General features: G+C 45.9%; 1 protein-coding gene and 1 long non-coding RNA gene across 2 annotated transcripts in view; both read left to right on the forward strand.

Annotated features, from left to right (window-relative positions):
• LOC129659262 (uncharacterized) overlaps positions 1-5,406 on the forward strand; it is a 52,756-nt gene extending 47,350 nt beyond the window's left edge. The window contains exons 2-3 of the long non-coding RNA XR_008717917.1: positions 2,788-2,885; positions 5,291-5,406. This is a non-coding gene — a long non-coding RNA (uncharacterized LOC129659262). The remainder of the gene's footprint in view (positions 1-2,787; positions 2,886-5,290) is intronic.
• Positions 5,407-5,409: 3 nt separating this feature from the next.
• NOD1 (nucleotide binding oligomerization domain containing 1) overlaps positions 5,410-16,970 on the forward strand; it is a 41,421-nt gene continuing 29,860 nt past the window's right edge. The window contains exons 1-3 of the mRNA XM_055590484.1: positions 5,410-5,588; positions 6,853-7,027; positions 9,811-11,638. Of these exons, the coding sequence (XP_055446459.1) occupies positions 5,412-5,588; positions 6,853-7,027; positions 9,811-11,638 (2,180 nt within the window). The 5' untranslated portion in view covers positions 5,410-5,411. The remainder of the gene's footprint in view (positions 5,589-6,852; positions 7,028-9,810; positions 11,639-16,970) is intronic.

Below are 16,970 nucleotides of genomic sequence, written 5' to 3' on the forward strand. Positions count from 1 at the left end.
TAATCAGTCTGATTTCAGTATTGACCATCTGGTGTTGTCCATGTGTAGAGTCATCTCTTGTGTTGTCAGAAGAGAGTGTTTTCTATGACCAGTGTGTTCTCTTGGCACAACTTTGTTAGCCTTTGCCTTGTTCATTTTGTACTCCAAAGCCAAACTTGGCTGTTACTCCAGGTATCTCTTGACTTCCTACTTTTGCATTCCAGTCTCCTATGATGAAAGGACATATTCTTTTGGTGTTAATTCTGAAAGGTCTTGTAGGTCTTCATAGAACCATTCAACTTTAGCTTCTTGGCATCGGTGGTTGGGGCATAGATTGTATTACTGTGATACCAAATGGTTTGCCTTGGAAATGAACCGAGATCATTCTGGCATTTTTGAGATTGCATCCAAGTACTGTATTTAAGACTCTTCTGTTGACTGTGAGGGCTACTCCATTCCAAGGGATTCTTGCCCACAGTAGCAGATATAATGGTCATCTGAATTAAATTTGCCCATTCTCATCCATTTTACTTCTCTAGCCCCCAGCTGGCACATTGACTGCCACCCAATGGCCAATGATGGTTTTTCACCCTCAACAAAGACCAGCAATGGGACAACCAGAGCACCAGGCATGTCCTCCAGCTACGTGGAGCAGCTGAAGGGCATGTCCCTCCTAGTCAGGGCCCGACAAAACATGGTCTGCTGGAGAAGGGAATAGCAAACCACTTCAGTATTCTTGCCCCCCCCCCCCCCATGAGCAGTATGAAAAGGCAAAAAGATTGACACCTGTCAGTGAGATATACATGAATTTGTGGCACTGCAAGATAAAGAACACTTCTATCACCCCAGGAATTTCTCTTATTCCTCTTTGCATTCAATTTCTCACTTCTATTTCCCCTACCCAGGAAACCACTGCTCTGATTTCTAGTTCAGATTTCTAGAATCATATGAATGAAATCATACACTCCGTACTCTTTTGAGTCTTGTTTCTCTCAGCATAACATCTCTGATACTCATTCATGTCATATTAATATTTCATTCACATTTATTTTTCAATAATACACTACTGTATGTAGCACCCCAATCTGCTCATCCATTCACCTGTAGTTGGCCTCTGTGGGAACAGCAAGCTGCGCTATCAGAACTGGCAGTGGAAGCCCCCTGTTTTAAAAAAACACCCACAAAACTGTCAGAACCTCTGAACCTTTTCAGAAGGCTGAGAGCTAGAAGGAGAAGTTACTAAACTGAAACATATCACAGGCTCTTGATATGTATTTCAAATGTGTTTCCAGAAGGTTTCCATCAATTTACATTCCTGGTATGAGAGTTCTTGCCTCACCATACTATCAAAACCATTTTTGTGTCTTATTTTCTGATCTTTTCAAGCATGAAAATTGAATCTAATTGTTGAAAGGAATTCAGGCTAAACCACTAGGTCCTGTAGTTACTTTGTTTCTGAGTTTATAGGATTATAGTGACCTTACTTCTTTAACCCCCACCTCACTGACTTTCTGAGAAACTCTAATCTGAAAAGCCGGTTCACAATCTTTTCTGGCATCAGTATTTCTGGTAACCAAATGTCCATGAACTGCATTTCTCTGGAGTGTTCCATGGTTTAGATTTGGTCTACCCTTGGATTCTAACAGGGCAGGATCAGATTTCTTTGTTTCCCCTTTCACCATCCACACCTTGTTAAATTCCTGCTGAGTTGAGAGATCTTTGCAAATCTGGTTAAATTTCAAGCTAGTCTCCTTGCCAGCTGGCTGACTTGTAATTTGTTGCTTTGCTTAGGTGGCCATAAATCAGGTTTTCCTTAAGTTTCCGCCTTAGGCAGTAAGAGGTAGTGATGGCTATTGGGTGATACTCTGGGGAAGGGCTGGGAAGGCACGTCAGTGGTTTTGTGGGAATCACAGGCTTGGAAGAGTTAGAAGCCAGGAGTGAAATGAGACCCACAGTGAAGATGCATGAGGACTGGGAGCGAAGGAATGAAGGCCCTTGTGTAACACCCATTCCAAGCCTTAAGAAGAATGGAGCTCAGTTCAGTTGCTCAGTCATGTCCGGCTCTTTGCGACCCCATGGACTGCAGCATGCTAGGCCTCCCTGTCCATCGCCAGCTCCTGGAGTTTACTCAAACTCATGTCCATTGAGTCAGTTGATGCCATCCAGCCATCTCATTCTCTGACGTCCCCTTCTCCTCCTGCCTTCGATCTTTCCCAGCATCATGGTGTGAAAAGACCCTGATTCACCAAGTGACAAGGCAGCTCCCTTTCCAGCTCTCTGATTTACCATGATCTCAAGGAGAAAGTATCATTCTTGTGTGACTGTGTCTTTAACACCTCTCAAATGCTTCTAAGAGAAAACAAGCCTCAGACCAAGAGCCTTTCTGGGCAACATTGTTAAGCTGGAATTCAATAGCATGGTTTTATTCTTTACTGAATTTATTTTTGTGTTACTTTTTTATTTATTGCAAGTGAGTGTTTTGGTTATAATGGTAATATAAAATTTCCTTTAAAATTAGTCTGCTAGAGTTGTAAAATAAAGTCAATTTAAAGGAAAAAGTTAAGTACATAGCTTTGCTTTTGAGACTCAATTATGGCCAAAAAATGTGGCTGTCGTGCCTGAATGACTAAGATTTGGAAAATAGTATCCCAAAGGAAGAAGGTAACGAAGAGTACTCTGAGATCCTACAGTCCTGTATTAAAAATTACTTTCTCCAATTTTATTCATTAATTTATTTGTGCACCATGCAGCACAAGAAGGTTTTCAAAGAAACCTTTCTTTCTCTCTTTTTTTTTTTTGACTTTGCAGATTCCAGAAAGAAATTGGAAATTGAAGATTTAAGGATAGAATGTTGTTTTACAGTATTCTCACTTACTTCAAAGAACACATGCCAGAAACTTAAAAAGGTATTACTAACCACTAGTTTGGGCTTCCCTGGTGGCTCAGACAGTAAAGCGTCTGCCTGCAATGAGGGAGACTGGGGTTCGATTCCTGGGTCAGGAAGATCCCCTGGCGAAGGAAATGGCAATCCACTCCAGCACTCTTGCCTGGAAAAATCCCATGGACGGAGGAGCCTGATAGGCTACATTCCATGGGATCTCAAAGAGTCAGACCCTGAGCTACTACACTTTCACTTTCAACCACTAGTTTAAATATACATTTAACATCATCAACTGGTATCCTTAAGGGAACTAATTTTCTAAAACTTTGGATCCTTAAGTGAGTCATAGAATTGATAACAGTAGAAAAAGCTGAATTAGAATCTAATCAATCAGCATACTTTTAGTGGAATAGTAGCTAATCATTCATTTTTGTTCCTTCAAATTTCTTTTGATAAGAATCTCTTGCCTTTCTTGTTTAGAATGTTAGAATGTACTGTGTTTTGCTCAGTCAGGTTATAAAAGGGAAGGGTATTGTGTGGAGTCCCATTGAGAATCTCTGGAAGGCTTGCATTTCACAACTTGAAGGTAAAAGACAATAAAATGCAAAAATGCAAGGAAAAAAATGTGTCAAAGAGCAGGAGATTAGTTGTGGGGGAAAAATGTGAGAACCATGAGACCTGAATGTTAACATAAGTGGGCTTGTGAAACATACATGTTTGGAACTCTTATGAGTTTTTTTCTTTAAGATCAACAAAAAATATTTAAAGCTATCTCTCTGGGATATGTGTGGTTTAGATGAAAGACTAGTTCAAGGTCTTTCTGCTTTCAAGAGTGTGATCCATTTTATATCCACAGGATGATTGGAAAATTAAGTGGCTAAGAGATCTTATTCTGGAGGGGGAAAAAAAAAGCAATCAGTACAATTCTGGGGTTGCACAGATAAACCCAAAGTATTTTCTTAATACCCAAATAAAAGAGCTTGGGCCCTACCAAGACAGGAAGTTCAGCACCTATATGAGGTTTTTGAGGATTTCCAGGGAGATGGTGTCTCCTGGTCATCCACTGCTTGGAATTCCACATTACCTCTCTGTCGTCCTCATTCTGTCCCACTTCACTCCAGTATGGCCATTGCTACTCCTTCATTCCCTCAGGTGCTTATATGTAACCGGTTTGGCTGGAGATATAAGGAGAGCTGGGGCGGGGCTGTGGAGAGGACTACAGTACAACCTAGATCAGGCAGTGATGACGGACATGCTGCTGTTGCCAGGTTCCTGGGCTCTGACTACCGCAGGAGAGCCATGACTACCTCAGTCGCTCTCTCCTCAGAGCATTTTGCTCTCTCCCATCAATTCCCACAACTCCTCGGCTCCAAATTCTGGGCCCTGTCCCCTCACAGGGCGTGTAGAAACTTCTAATCCCTGTCAGCTAATTTGGAAAATATACATTTGCATCCTTATTCCAGTCTAGGATTGAGACATACATTTTCGCCCCCAAACTTTAAACTTTTTATTTTGTATTGGGGTATAGCTGATTAACAATGTTGTGGTAGTTTCGGGTGAACAGTGAAGGGATTCAGCCATACATGTATATATGTACCTGTTCTCCCCCAAACCCCTCTCCCATCCAGGTCAGCACACAGCATTGAATAGCGTTTCATGGAGGCACACTTTTTAAAAAGTAATAATTAAGTTTTGCTAAACAAAAGCATTGTCTACCTCTGGTCATCTACCCCACTGATGTAACCCACAAGCAGACACAACTAAATTATTATTTTTTTTTACTGTAATACATCTCAGATCAATATCTTAAGCACGACTCCTTCCTGCTTTTGTTCAGTTGCTCAGTCATGTCCATCTCTTTGTGGCACCATGGCCTACAGCACACTGGGCTTCCCTGTCTTTCACTATCTCCCAGAGTTTGCTCAAACTCATATCCAATGAGTCAATGATGCCATCCAACCATCTCATCCTCTGTCGTCCCCTTCTCCTCCTGCCCTCAATAATTCCCAGTGTCAGGGTCTTTCTCAGTGAATTGGCTCTTTGAATCAGGTGGCCAAAGTATTGGAGCTTCAACTTCAGCATCAGTCTTTCCAGTGAATATTCAGGATTGATTTCCTTTAGGATTGACTGCTTTAATCTTGCAGTCCAAGGGACTCTCAAGAGTCTTCTCCAATACCACAACTCAAAAGCATCAATTCTTTGGTGCTCAGCCTTCTTTATGGTCCAACTCTCACATCCATACATGACTACTGGAAAAACCATAGCTTTGACCAGACGGAACTTTGTTGGCAAAGTAATGTCTCTGTTTTTTAATATGCTGTTCCTGCTCTAAATAGAGAAATTCCAGGACCAAAGAAAGGTGGGGGATGGTGGGTGAGGAAATCTTTCCCATGGCTTTGGCTTTGTTGGTATTTTCATTTGTCTCTTCAGAGGCTGCACTGAGAGGCTGACCCTGGATCCTGATTGCCCTTCTGCCAGAAAGACACATGCAGCCAAAGATGAATTTGGGGAAAGCAGCCACTTGCTTCTTTAACCATGGAAAAGCAGTGAGATGGAAATAGTCCCATCAGAGTCTTACTCCTTCATTAAGTTGTTGAAAGTCAACCGGGAGCATCTGGTCACTCACATCCGAAACACTCAATGTCTGCTGGACAACTTGCTGCAGAATGACTACTTCTCCACTGAAGATGCAGAGATCGTGTGTGCCTGCCCCACGCAGCCCGACAAGGTGCTGGTGACGGGAGGCCAGCTCTGGTGGCCAGACGGGGTGAAGAGCTTTGAGAGTTCAGTACATTGGGTGATTATTTACAGAACAGAAATTACATATCTCATTTCTGTGATCACGACACAGCAAACTCCTCTGATCCCCTCCATTCTCCTTGCTGTGTGTACTGGTTCTCAAACAACTCATTTTCCAATTCACTTTAAATTAGTGAATTCTTTAGAAAGAAAGTGAGCATGAAATGCTAGCTATGCTACCCTCTTCCGTGCCTTTTAAACCCTGGAGAGCTGCTCACTGCTGGGTATGGCTCTGAGAATGGCCCTCACTTCTGATTGAGGAATGGCTGCATTGTAGCCTAGGTCCACAGTAAAGACTTTGTTACACTTCACTGTGGGGAGTCTTCACGGCCCTTGGTTTCACTTTAACTTTGCATCATGTTCAGAAAAACAGAATGGAGGGACCAAATCCTCCTTGGGGAGAGGAGTGACAGAATTCATTTGTAACATGATCTGCTGGGGCTTCCCTGGTGGCTCAGTTGGTAAAGAATCTTCCTGCAATGCAAGAGATCCCAGTTCCATCCCTGGATCAAGAAGATCCCCTGGAGAAGGAAATGGCAACCCACTCCAGTGTTCTTGCCTGGGAAATCCCATGGACAGAGGACAGAGGAGCCTGGTGGGCTGTAGTCCATGGGGTCACAAGAGTCGGACATGACTTAGTGACTAAACCACCGGCAGCACTTTTCTGACCTGTTGGGCTCAGAAAAGACCAGGAAGGTTTCTGAGAAAAGCACAAAAGAACACTGTGGTGATTTTGTCCCTTGAATTTTTAATACGACAGAAAGCTTCCTTAAGGTACACCTTACACAGGGGTCTGCTGTCCATTTGCTCTGTGGCCCAGCACCCACCTCACTATGCCTAATGGTTGATTTTCTGCCCTCAGCTCTCATTCCCAGAGAGCAGTAGTGTTAGGTTAAGAGGGAAAAGAAGAGGTGGGAAAAGGAAATTCCAGGGGTGGGCCTGACCCCAGTTGTGAGTCTGACCTTTTTATTTTTAGGCTCATGGAAGCCTCTGTTTTCCTAGAGCCATGCAGTTTGTTTCTTGCTCAGGAGGTCCATTTCACGAATCCTGGGCCTTCAGGCTGTAGCATCTCTCACTGGCTGGGTGGACAGTCAAGCTCGAGGCTGTAAGAGCTCAGAGCCCTGCATGTGGGCCCCTCTGGGGGGTGGACAACCCTAGCACTGGCCCTCACCCTCCTGCTTGCGCCCCGCTAGGTCCGCAGAATTCTGGACCTGGTACAGAGCAAGGGCGAGGAGGTGTCCGAGTTCTTCCTGCACGTGATCCAGCAACTCGCAGACGCTTATGTGGATCTCAGGCCTTGGCTCTCCGAGATTGGCTTCTCCCCTTCTCCGCTCATTCAGAGCAAAGCTGTTGTCAACACTGACCCAGGTATGAGGTAGCCACCTGGAGGCAAGGCCCCCGGGGCTTAGAAATGTTCTCTGTGCAGGCCCAGCAGGGGACAAAGGTGGGGTCTGCCTCGGCCAGCTCTGCCCTCCACCCCAGGCAGCAGGCTCTGCTTCTGTGTTTCTTTTAGAAAAAAAGAGCTGGGTCCCTGTCACCCTTGTGCAGCCCAGGGGACTGTGATTGAACTGCCTACGTGTAGCTGGTCTGGTTTATGTAAGGGTCTATGGAGGTATCGGGATGACTTCTGTTTGAACCCCTTGCTGGCTTCCTATTCTGACATATCTAGACATTTTAGTGGTTGTACAAATTCAAGGTTGTCTTTTTTTCCTTCTTAAAAATCTTTCCAAATTTGATTCTAGGCGAAGAATTCATCTATCACTCCTGACTGCCAGTCCTTATTTCCAAAACATCATGCCCCTCCCCCCCACCTTGCCCTTTAGTTAAATGATTAGTTCAGTAGGTATGTATGATGTGCTCACCATGTGCTAAGTCTGGGGGTGCTGGATGCCAGGGGTACAGTGGGGAGCAGACCCAGATATGGTTCCTGCCTTCAGGGAGCTCAGAGGTTAATGCAGGAAACTGGTAGTAACACGAATGTATATTTGCAAATAGTGATAAGGAGCACAGCAGTCCAAGGTGCTGAGAGAGCACATAATTGGAGCCACAGTCTGGTCTGAGGACCAGGGAATCTTCTTTCCACGCCTGTGGTTGCTCCACTTTAAGAACAGCTGTTGGCAGCATACCAGCACTGAGCTTCCAAACTCTTGAGTTTCAAAGAATCCAGTTTGACCTTGAAAACAGAAGCATAGGATCATGTTCCAGCTGTGTATTTGGGAGAAACTAGACCCAGAGACAGAGTGTCAGGGCCAAGCTTTTGCTTCTGAGATTCCAACACTTAAGCACCAGCCATTGCTAGCTTCTCACTCTCACTCTCACTGCTCCTGCTCACCTCACTTTTGTTATTTTTGTTGTTGCTAAGTCGTGTCCAACTCTCTGACCTCATGGACTGCAGCACACCAGGCTCCTCTGTCCTCCATTCTCTCCCATAGTTTGCTCAAATTCATGTCCATTGTGTCAGTGATGGCATCCAATCATCTCATCCTCTGTCACCCCCTTCTCCTCCTGCCTTCAATCTTCCCCAGCATCAGGATCTTTTCCAGTGAGTCAGATCTTCACATCAGGTGGCCAAAATATTGGAGCTTCAGCATCAGTCCTTTCAATGAATATTCAGGGTTGATTTCCTTTAGATTTACTGGTTTGATTTCCTTGCTCTCCAAGGGACTCTCAAGAGTCTTCTCCAATACCACAGTTCAAAAGCATTAATTCTTTGGCACACAGCCTTCTATATGGTCCAACTCTCACATCCAGTTGTATCTGTACATGACTACTGGAAAAAACATAGCTTTGACTATACAGACCTTTGTCAGCAAAGTGATGTCTCTGCTTTTTCATATGCTGTCTAGGTTTGTTATCTTCCCCTATGAAAAAAGGAAAATATTCCTTTGATGAAGAGTTTTCTAAAAGGAATTTTCTCCATTGGGCCCTTTACCTAGCTACTGTGACATATTTTAAAGTATAATTCACTCTATAAGAAGCCAGATGCAAAAGGCTGCATATTGTATGAATCCATTTATAGGAAATGTCCAGAAAAGGCAAATTTATGGAGACAGAAATCAGACCAACAGTTTCCCAGGGCCAAGGTGAGACAGAGATAGTCGGCAAATGCACTTACGATGCATATTGTACCCCTGGATTATAGCAATGTTTGCGTAAATCTGAAAATTTACTAAAAATAATTGTAAACCTGTTGTAAAATAGGTGAATTTATAGTCTGTACATTTTTCCTTACTAAAACTTAGAAACATAGAATTTACTTCACAAATGTTAAGCAGAGAACCAAGTTGATAGGAGAGGGTTGTAAGTGAATCTGGAAATATGCACGTGTCTAATTTTTATTGTTATCATTAAAACCCCAAAAATATTTTAAAGGAATTTATGGAATACCCTTTTTTTGCCTGGAGTAAGGCCATTTTGTAGCTTGGTTCTGTAGAGTGGCACCTATGTCCTCATGTTAAACCATGTATCTGCCTATGGGCAATCCCAGGGCTCCCCCTAGGGCATGTGCTAAGCATCAGTGATTCCCTAGGCCTCAGCTTTGGAACCAGGACTGCTGTGCTCTGTGAAGTCCTTTATTTACTCAGTTACAGTGAGGCACAGCCCCTTTGTAGTCCATATTAATATCAAACGTATCATCACAAAAAGTTTGGCATTGGGTTTTATGAGACTATTTAAGAGCAGTGTAATAAGCACAAGAAGTTTTGGGACAGTTTCTTCCTCATAGTACAAGTTTCAGTGCAGACTGGCCTGAGCTGTTTGAGTGGAACACTTGGGGTGGGCTGGAGCAGCAGAGCCACGTAGCCTAGCCCTCTATTTTGAAGGGGCTTCAGCTTTTAGCTGGTGTTCAATGACGACTTGTGCCGAGGAGTAGGGAGCCTGATTCAGACACTGATCCCAGTTGGATTCTGTCCCTGCTGGCTGGCTAAATTTGAGGTCCGGCAGAGAGGGGTGGAGGCCAGAGGACCAGGGGATTCTGGAATGCTAGCTCTTTGTATTTGAGGAGTTCTTGCACCTGGACTCAGTGTCCAGGCTGTGGGTTTGTCTGTCTGTGTACTTGTTTCTTCACCTGAGACCTCCCTATTGGATACCCTTTCCACCTGTGTCTCTTTCTCATCCTTCTCCCACCTCTCACCCACCGGCTCTCCCTGCAGTGAGCAGATACAGCCAGAAGCTGCAGCAGCAACTGGGCCGGGACTCCAAGTTCATCCTGTGCTATGCTCAGAAGGAGGAGCTGCTGTTGGAGCAGATGTACACAGACACGGTGGTGGAGCTGGTCAACTTCAGCAACGAGAGCCTGGGCAGCCTGGACAGCCTGGCCTGCCTCCTGGACGCATCCACGGGCGTCCTCAACGAGCAGGGTGAGATCATCTTCGTGTTTGGCGATGCAGGCATGGGCAAGTCCATGCTGCTGCAGCGGCTGCAGAGCCTCTGGGCAGCAGGCCAGCTGGACCCAGGAATCAAGTTCTTCTTCCACTTCCGCTGCCGCACCCTCAGCTGCTTCAAGAAGAGCGCGGCACTGTGTCTGCAGGACCTGCTCTTCAAGCATTACTGCTACCCAGAGCAGGACCCCGAGGAGGTTTTCGCCTTCCTGCTGCGCTTTCCCCACACGGCCCTCTTCACCTTCGACGGCCTGGACGAGCTGCACTCAGACTTCGACCTGAGCAGCGAGCCCGACACCTCCTCCCCTTGGGAGCCCGCCCACCCGCTGGCCCTGCTGGCCAGTCTGCTCAGTGGGAAGCTGCTCAAAGGGGCGCGCAAGCTGCTTACGGCCCGCACGGGCGTCGAGGTCCCGCGACATCTCCTCTGGAAGAAGGTGCTCCTGCGCGGCTTCTCCCCCAGCCACCTGCGCGCCTACACCGGGAGGATGTTCCCCGAGCACGCCGTGCGCCAGCGCCTGCTGGATCAACTGGAGGCCAACCCCAACCTCTGCAGCCTGTGCGCGGTGCCCCTCTTCTGCTGGATCATCTTCCGGTGCTTCCAGCACTTCCACGACGCCTTTGAGAGCTCCCCGCAGCTGCCTGATCTCACGGTGACGCTGACTGACATCTTTCTGTTGGTCACCGAGGTCCACCTGAACAGGACGCAGCCCACCAGCCTGGTGCAGCAGAACACGCGGAGCCAGACGGAGACCCTCCGCGCCGGCCGGGACACCCTGTGCTCGCTGGGCCGGGTGGCTCACAGGGGCATGGAGAAGAGCCTCTTCGTCTTCAACCAGGACGAGGTGCAGGCGTCCGAGGTGCGGGAGGGGGACCTGCAGCTGGGCTTCCTTCGGACCATGCCGGAGCTGGGCCTCGGAGGGGAACAGCAGTCCTATGAGTTCTTCCACCTAACCCTCCAGGCCTTCTTTGCTGCCCTCTTTCTAGTGGTGGACGACAAGGTAGGCACTAGGGAGCTGCTCAGGTTCTTCCAGGAGTGGACTCCTCCCGAGGAGGCTGTGGCCACATCGACCTGCTATCCTCCTTTTCTCCCTGTCCAGTGCCTGGGGGGCCACGGCCTGCATGGGGAAGACCCCTTCAAGAACAAGGATCACTTTCATTTCACCAACCTCTTCCTGTGTGGGCTGTTGTCCAAAGGCAAACAGAAACTTCTGCAGCACCTGGTGCCCACCGCTGCCCTGCGGCGAAAACGCAAGGCCCTGTGGACTCATCTGTTCGCCAGCCTGCGCTCCCACCTGAAGAGCCTGCCCCGGGTTCAGTCTGGGGGCTTCAACCAGGTGCAGGCCCTGCCCACCTTCATCTGGATGTTGCGCTGCATCTACGAGACGCAGAGTGAGAAGGTGGGGCAGCTGGCGGCCAGGGGCATCTGCGCCAACTACCTCAAACTGACCTTCTGCAATGCCTGCTCGGCTGACTGCAGTGCCCTCTCCTTCGTCCTGCATCACTTGCGCAAGCGGCTGGCGCTCGACCTGGACAACAACAACCTCAACGACTTCGGCGTGCGTGAACTGCAGCCATGCTTCAGCCGCCTCACTGTCATCAGGTGAAGCCACCAGGTTCAGGGAGCGGTTGGCAGGGCTGGGGCTCAGGTGACAGACCCAAGGATTAGGATCCTGGAGCTGGATTTCCTGGGTTATCCTGGGACTCATGACCACAGATCTGGGAGCATCTGGACCTTCTGTGTCTCAGGGTGAAAGTGAAAGTCATTCAGTCCTGTCCAACTCTTTGGGATGCCATGGACTATATATAGCCCATGGTATTCTCCAGGCCAGAATACTGGAGTAGGTAGCCTTTCCCTTCTCCAGGGGATCTTCCCAACCCAGGGATTGAACCCACATCTCCCGCATTGCAGGTGGATTCTTTACCAACTAAGCCACAAGGGAAGCCCACTCTGTCTCAGGGTGGCAGAAGATAATGAGCAAAGCGTCCAAGTTAGATGGATGTCAATTGGCCCTAACTGGGTGTCCTTGAGCAAGTTGCTTAACTTCTTGGAGGTTTCAGTGTCCTCATTCAGAAAAAGGAGTTTCTTATATCCTAGCAATTACAGTAATAGCAATCAGCATTTATTGCGAAAGAGTAAAGGGCTTTACAAATATTACCTGGCTTAATCCTCTTAATACCTCTGTAAGAGTTGTTGTTGTTCAGTTGCTCAGTTGTGTCCAACTCTGCGACCTGGATTTGCGACAGGGACTAGGATCTTGGAGCTGGATTTCCTGGGTTATCCTGGGACTCATGACCACGAATCTGGGAGCATCCGGACCTTCTCTGTCTCAGGGTGAAAATGAAAGTCGTTCAGTCCTGTCCAACTCTTTGGGATGCCATGGACTATATAGTCCATGGTATTCTCCAGGCCTTTCCCTGGAGAGTGGATAGCCTTTCCCTTCTCCAGGGGATCTTCCCAACCCAGGGACTGAACCCAAGTCTCCCCCATTGCAGGCGGGACTGCAGCATACCAGATCTCTATTTTGGCAAATGAGGAGGCAGAGGCACGGAGAAGTTGCTCAAGGTCACGTATGGGGGCCGTGGTGGAGCCAGAATCATAAAGAACCTACCTTTTGAGATTTATGTGAGGCTCAGAGATAACCCATGAAAAGTTCCTGACACACGAAAAATTGTATAAAAGCAAAAAAAAGAAGACTTTGTGCTTATTAGCGTTAATTTCTACCAAAAAAGCTGGCAGCCCTGAGCAGCAAAGGATCTCAGTAAAGAATGCTGACTCTTAGTTTCCTGTTTGATGGTTTAGAGGAAAGAAAAGCCAGTCAGTCTTCTTTCTTCTATTAGCATCTTGTGTTAAATATGCCTTGTAAATCTCTACGGGGGGAGGTTCAGTTCTCTACTACTTGGCTCATGCATTCCTGAAGAGCAGAAGGGATTTGGAACTGATTCCAGGTACCAGTTACACCAGCACCAGAGTGTACATTGTGCAGGGATGGGTGGATGTAGGGAGCCCAAGCCTGTGCTGGCCTGGGAATTGGGAAGTCTGGAATCTGTTCTCTGCGCTCTCAGCCAGCAACTCTCTGTATGCAGCCTCAGGCAACGCCACACTCTGCCTCCCCATGCCCCTTTCATAAGGTGGAAATGCTAGACCAGTATGATGGTCCCGTAGTTTTCCTGCAAACAGCAAAAGACAAAACAGGAAGAAATGGACCACCCTAAGGAAGCATTTTGAGCTCCCTAAGGGTGTCAGTGAGGATTAATTGTGGCTGAGAGTTAGAGAAAACTCACAATACTGGTGGACTTTCCAGGTGGTGCTAGTGGTGAAGAATGCTCCTGTCAATGCAGGAGACACAAGAGACGCAGTTTCCATCCCTGGGTTGGGAAGATCCCTTGGAGTAGGAAATGGCAACCCACTCCAGTATTCATGCCTGGAAAATCCCATGGACAGAAGAGTCTGGTGGACTATAGTCCTTGGGCCTGCAGAGAGTGGAGCATGACTGAGCACCAAGCACCACCAAAATACTGGTGGCTTAGATAAGTTATAAGCTTATTTGTTTCTCATGAAAAAGTTTAAAGGAGGGCAGTTTAGGACTGCTGTGATGTCTCCATGACCACCAGCCTTGGCTGTCTTTTGCCTTACTGCTTTGTTGTCCTCCCTATCTGACTGCCAACTCTTGGCCCAAAATGGCTGCATCAGCTCCAGCCATTCAGTTGACATTCTAGTCACCAAGAGGAGCAAAAGGCAAAGGGCAAACCCCATTCTTCTTTTGGTAAATTTATTTTATTGAATTATATTTGATTTACAATGTTGTATTCATTTCTGCTGTATAGCAAAGTGATTCATTGATTCAAAGGGATTCAAAGTGATTCAGTTACATAATTTTTTCATGTTCTTTTTTTCATTATGGTTTATCACAGGATATTGAATATAGATCCCTGTGCTCTACAATAGAACCTTGTTTATCCGTTGTGTGTATTGATATAATACACATAATGTATTATATAATGTGTAATACAGATAATGTGTATCACAGATAATGTGATATCTGCTAGTCCAAAATTCCCAATCCATCCCTACCCCATCCCACCCTTCCCCTTGGCAACCATAAATCTCTTCTCTATGTCTGTGAGTCTGTTTCACAGATAAGTTCATTTGTTTCCTATTTTAGATCCCACACATAAGTGATACCATATGGTATTTGTCTCTTTCTGACATTTGATTTAGTGTGATACTCTCTAGTTGCATCATGTTGCTGCAAATGGCATTATTTCATTCTTTTTTATGGCTGAGTAGCATTCCATTGTATATGTGTACCACATCTTTATTCATTTATCTCTTGATGGACATTCAGGTTGTTTCCATGTCTTGACTATTGTGACTAGTGCTGCTCTGAACATAGTGGCATATTTTTAATTATAGTTTAGGACACATCCCATTCTTTGAAGAAAACTTATCAGCCACTGCTAATGAGAATTCTGCTTAGATTTCACTGGGCAGAAGTTAAACATGTGTGCCCAGCTAAAAAATGGGGGATTCTGTTTCTAAGGAAGCATGAATATTGGGAGTGACTAGTGGGCTCTGGGATAGTCCTGCAGTGCTTGTAAACACTGGGCCCCATCACCAAGGCTAGTAACATGAGTGGGAAAGATCCAGAGTGTCTGATATGATCATTCTGATTGGCCTAAAAATCAAGTTTTTACCGCTTTTGCCTCTTGTTAATTACAGAGGACAGCTTGTGGCTCAGTTTGGCCCAAGGCTTGTGTTTTAGATAAAATCTTACTGGAACAGAGTCACACTCATTTATTTACATATTGACTGCTTCATTCTGCAGAGCTGAGTGGTTACCATAGAGATCAGATGGCTCTCAGAGCCTAACAGTTTTGTATCTGACCCTTTATAAAAAAAAATTGCTGAGCTCTGGTCTGTTACCTCACCCACTCCTGACCCTCACCTCATCCCTCACATTTCTCCATCTCTGAGCTTTATTCCATTCCTCAGTTCAGTTCACTCACTCAGTCGTGTCCAACTCTTTGCAACCCCATGAACCGCAGCATGCCAGGCCTCCCTGTCCAACACCAACTCCTGGAGTTTACCCAAACTCACGTCCATTGAGTTGGTGATGCCCTCCAACCATCTCATCCTCTGTTGTCCCCTTCGTCTCCTCCCCTCAATCTTTCCCAGCATCAGGGTATTTTCAAATGAGTCAGCTCTTCACATAAGGTGGCTAAACGATTGGAGTTTCAGCTTCAGCATCAGTCCTTCCAATGAACACCCAGGACTGATCTCCCTTAGGATGGACTGGTTGGATCTCCTTGCAGTCCAAGGGATTCTCAAGAGTCTTCTCCAACACCACAGTTCAAAAGCATCAATTCTTCAGTGCTCAGCTTTCTTTATAGTCCAACTCTCACATCCATACATGACTACTGGAAAAATCATAGCCTTGACTAGACAGACCTTTGTTGACAAAGTAATGTCTCTGCTTTTGAATATGCTGTATAGGTTAGTCATAACTTTCCTTCCAAGGAATAAGCGTCTTTTAATTTCATGGCTGCAGTCACCATCTGCAGCAATTTTGGAACCCCCCAAAATAAAGTCAGCCACTGTTTCCTCATCTATTTGCCATGAATTGATGGGGCCGGATGCCTTGATCTTAGTTTTCTGAATGTTGAGCTTTAAGCCAACTTTTTCACTCTCTTTCACTTTCATCAAGAGGCTATTTAGTTCTTCTTTGCTTTCTGCCATAAGGGTGGTGTCATCTGCATATCTGAGGTTATTGATATTTCTCCCAGAAATCTTGATTCCAGCTTGTGCTTCTTCCAGCCCAGCGTTTCTCATGATGTACTCTGCATATAAGTTAAATAAGCAGGGTGACAATCTACAGCCTTGACATACTCCTTTTCCTATTTGGAACCAGTCTGTTGTTCCATGTCCAGTTCTAACTGTTGCTTCCTGACCTGCGTATAGGTTTCTCAAGAGGCAGGTCAGGTGGTCTGGTATTCCCATCTCTTTCAGAATTTTCTACAGTTTATTGTGATTCACACAGTCAAAGGCTTTGGCATAGTCAATAAAGCAGAAATAGATGTTTTTCTGGAACTCTCTTGCTTTTTCGATGATCCAGCAGATGTTGGCAATTTGATCTCTGGTTCCTCTGCCTTTTCTAAAACCAGCTTGAACATCTGGAAGTTCACGGTTCACGTATTGCTGAAGCCTGGCTTGGAGAATTTTGAGCATTACTTTACTAGCGTGTGAGATGAGTGCAATTGTGCGGTAGTTTGAGCATTCTTTGGCATTGCCTTTCTTTGGGATTGGAATGAAAACTGACCTTTTCCAGTCCTGTGGCCACTGCTGAGTTTTCCAAATTTCCTGGCATACTGAGTGCAGCACTTTCACAGCATCAACTTCCAGGATTTGAAGTAGCTCAACTGGAATTCCATCACCTCCACTAGCTTTGTTTGTAGTGATGCTTTCTAAGGGCCACTTGACTTCACATTCCAGAATGTCTGGCTCTAGGTGAATGATCACACCATCATGATTATCTGGGTCGTGAAGCTCTTTTTTGTACAGTTCTTCTGTGTATTCTTGCCACCTCTTCTTAATATCTTCTGCTTCTGTTAGGTCCCTACCATTTCTGTCCTTTATTGAGCCCATCTTTGCATGAAATGTTCCCTTGGTATCTCTAATTTTCTTGACGAGATCGCTAGTCTTTCCCATTCTGTTGTTTTCCTCTATTTCTTTGCATTGATCACTGAGGAAGGCTTTCTTATCTCTCCTTGCTATTCTTTGGAACTCTGCATTCAAATGGGTATATCTTTCCTTTTCTCCTTTCTCCATTCCATCCCTTGGACTCATCTAAATGAAGGGGTGGTGGATTGAGAAGATCAGGGCCCTTTGTTACAGAGATTCCTTGGTAGTAAAACAAAAAAATTCTGCATTTTGG

The sequence above is a fragment of the Bubalus kerabau genome, chromosome 8, assembly GCF_029407905.1.
Source record: "Bubalus kerabau isolate K-KA32 ecotype Philippines breed swamp buffalo chromosome 8, PCC_UOA_SB_1v2, whole genome shotgun sequence".
Classification (NCBI taxonomy): Eukaryota; Metazoa; Chordata; class Mammalia; order Artiodactyla; family Bovidae; genus Bubalus; species Bubalus kerabau.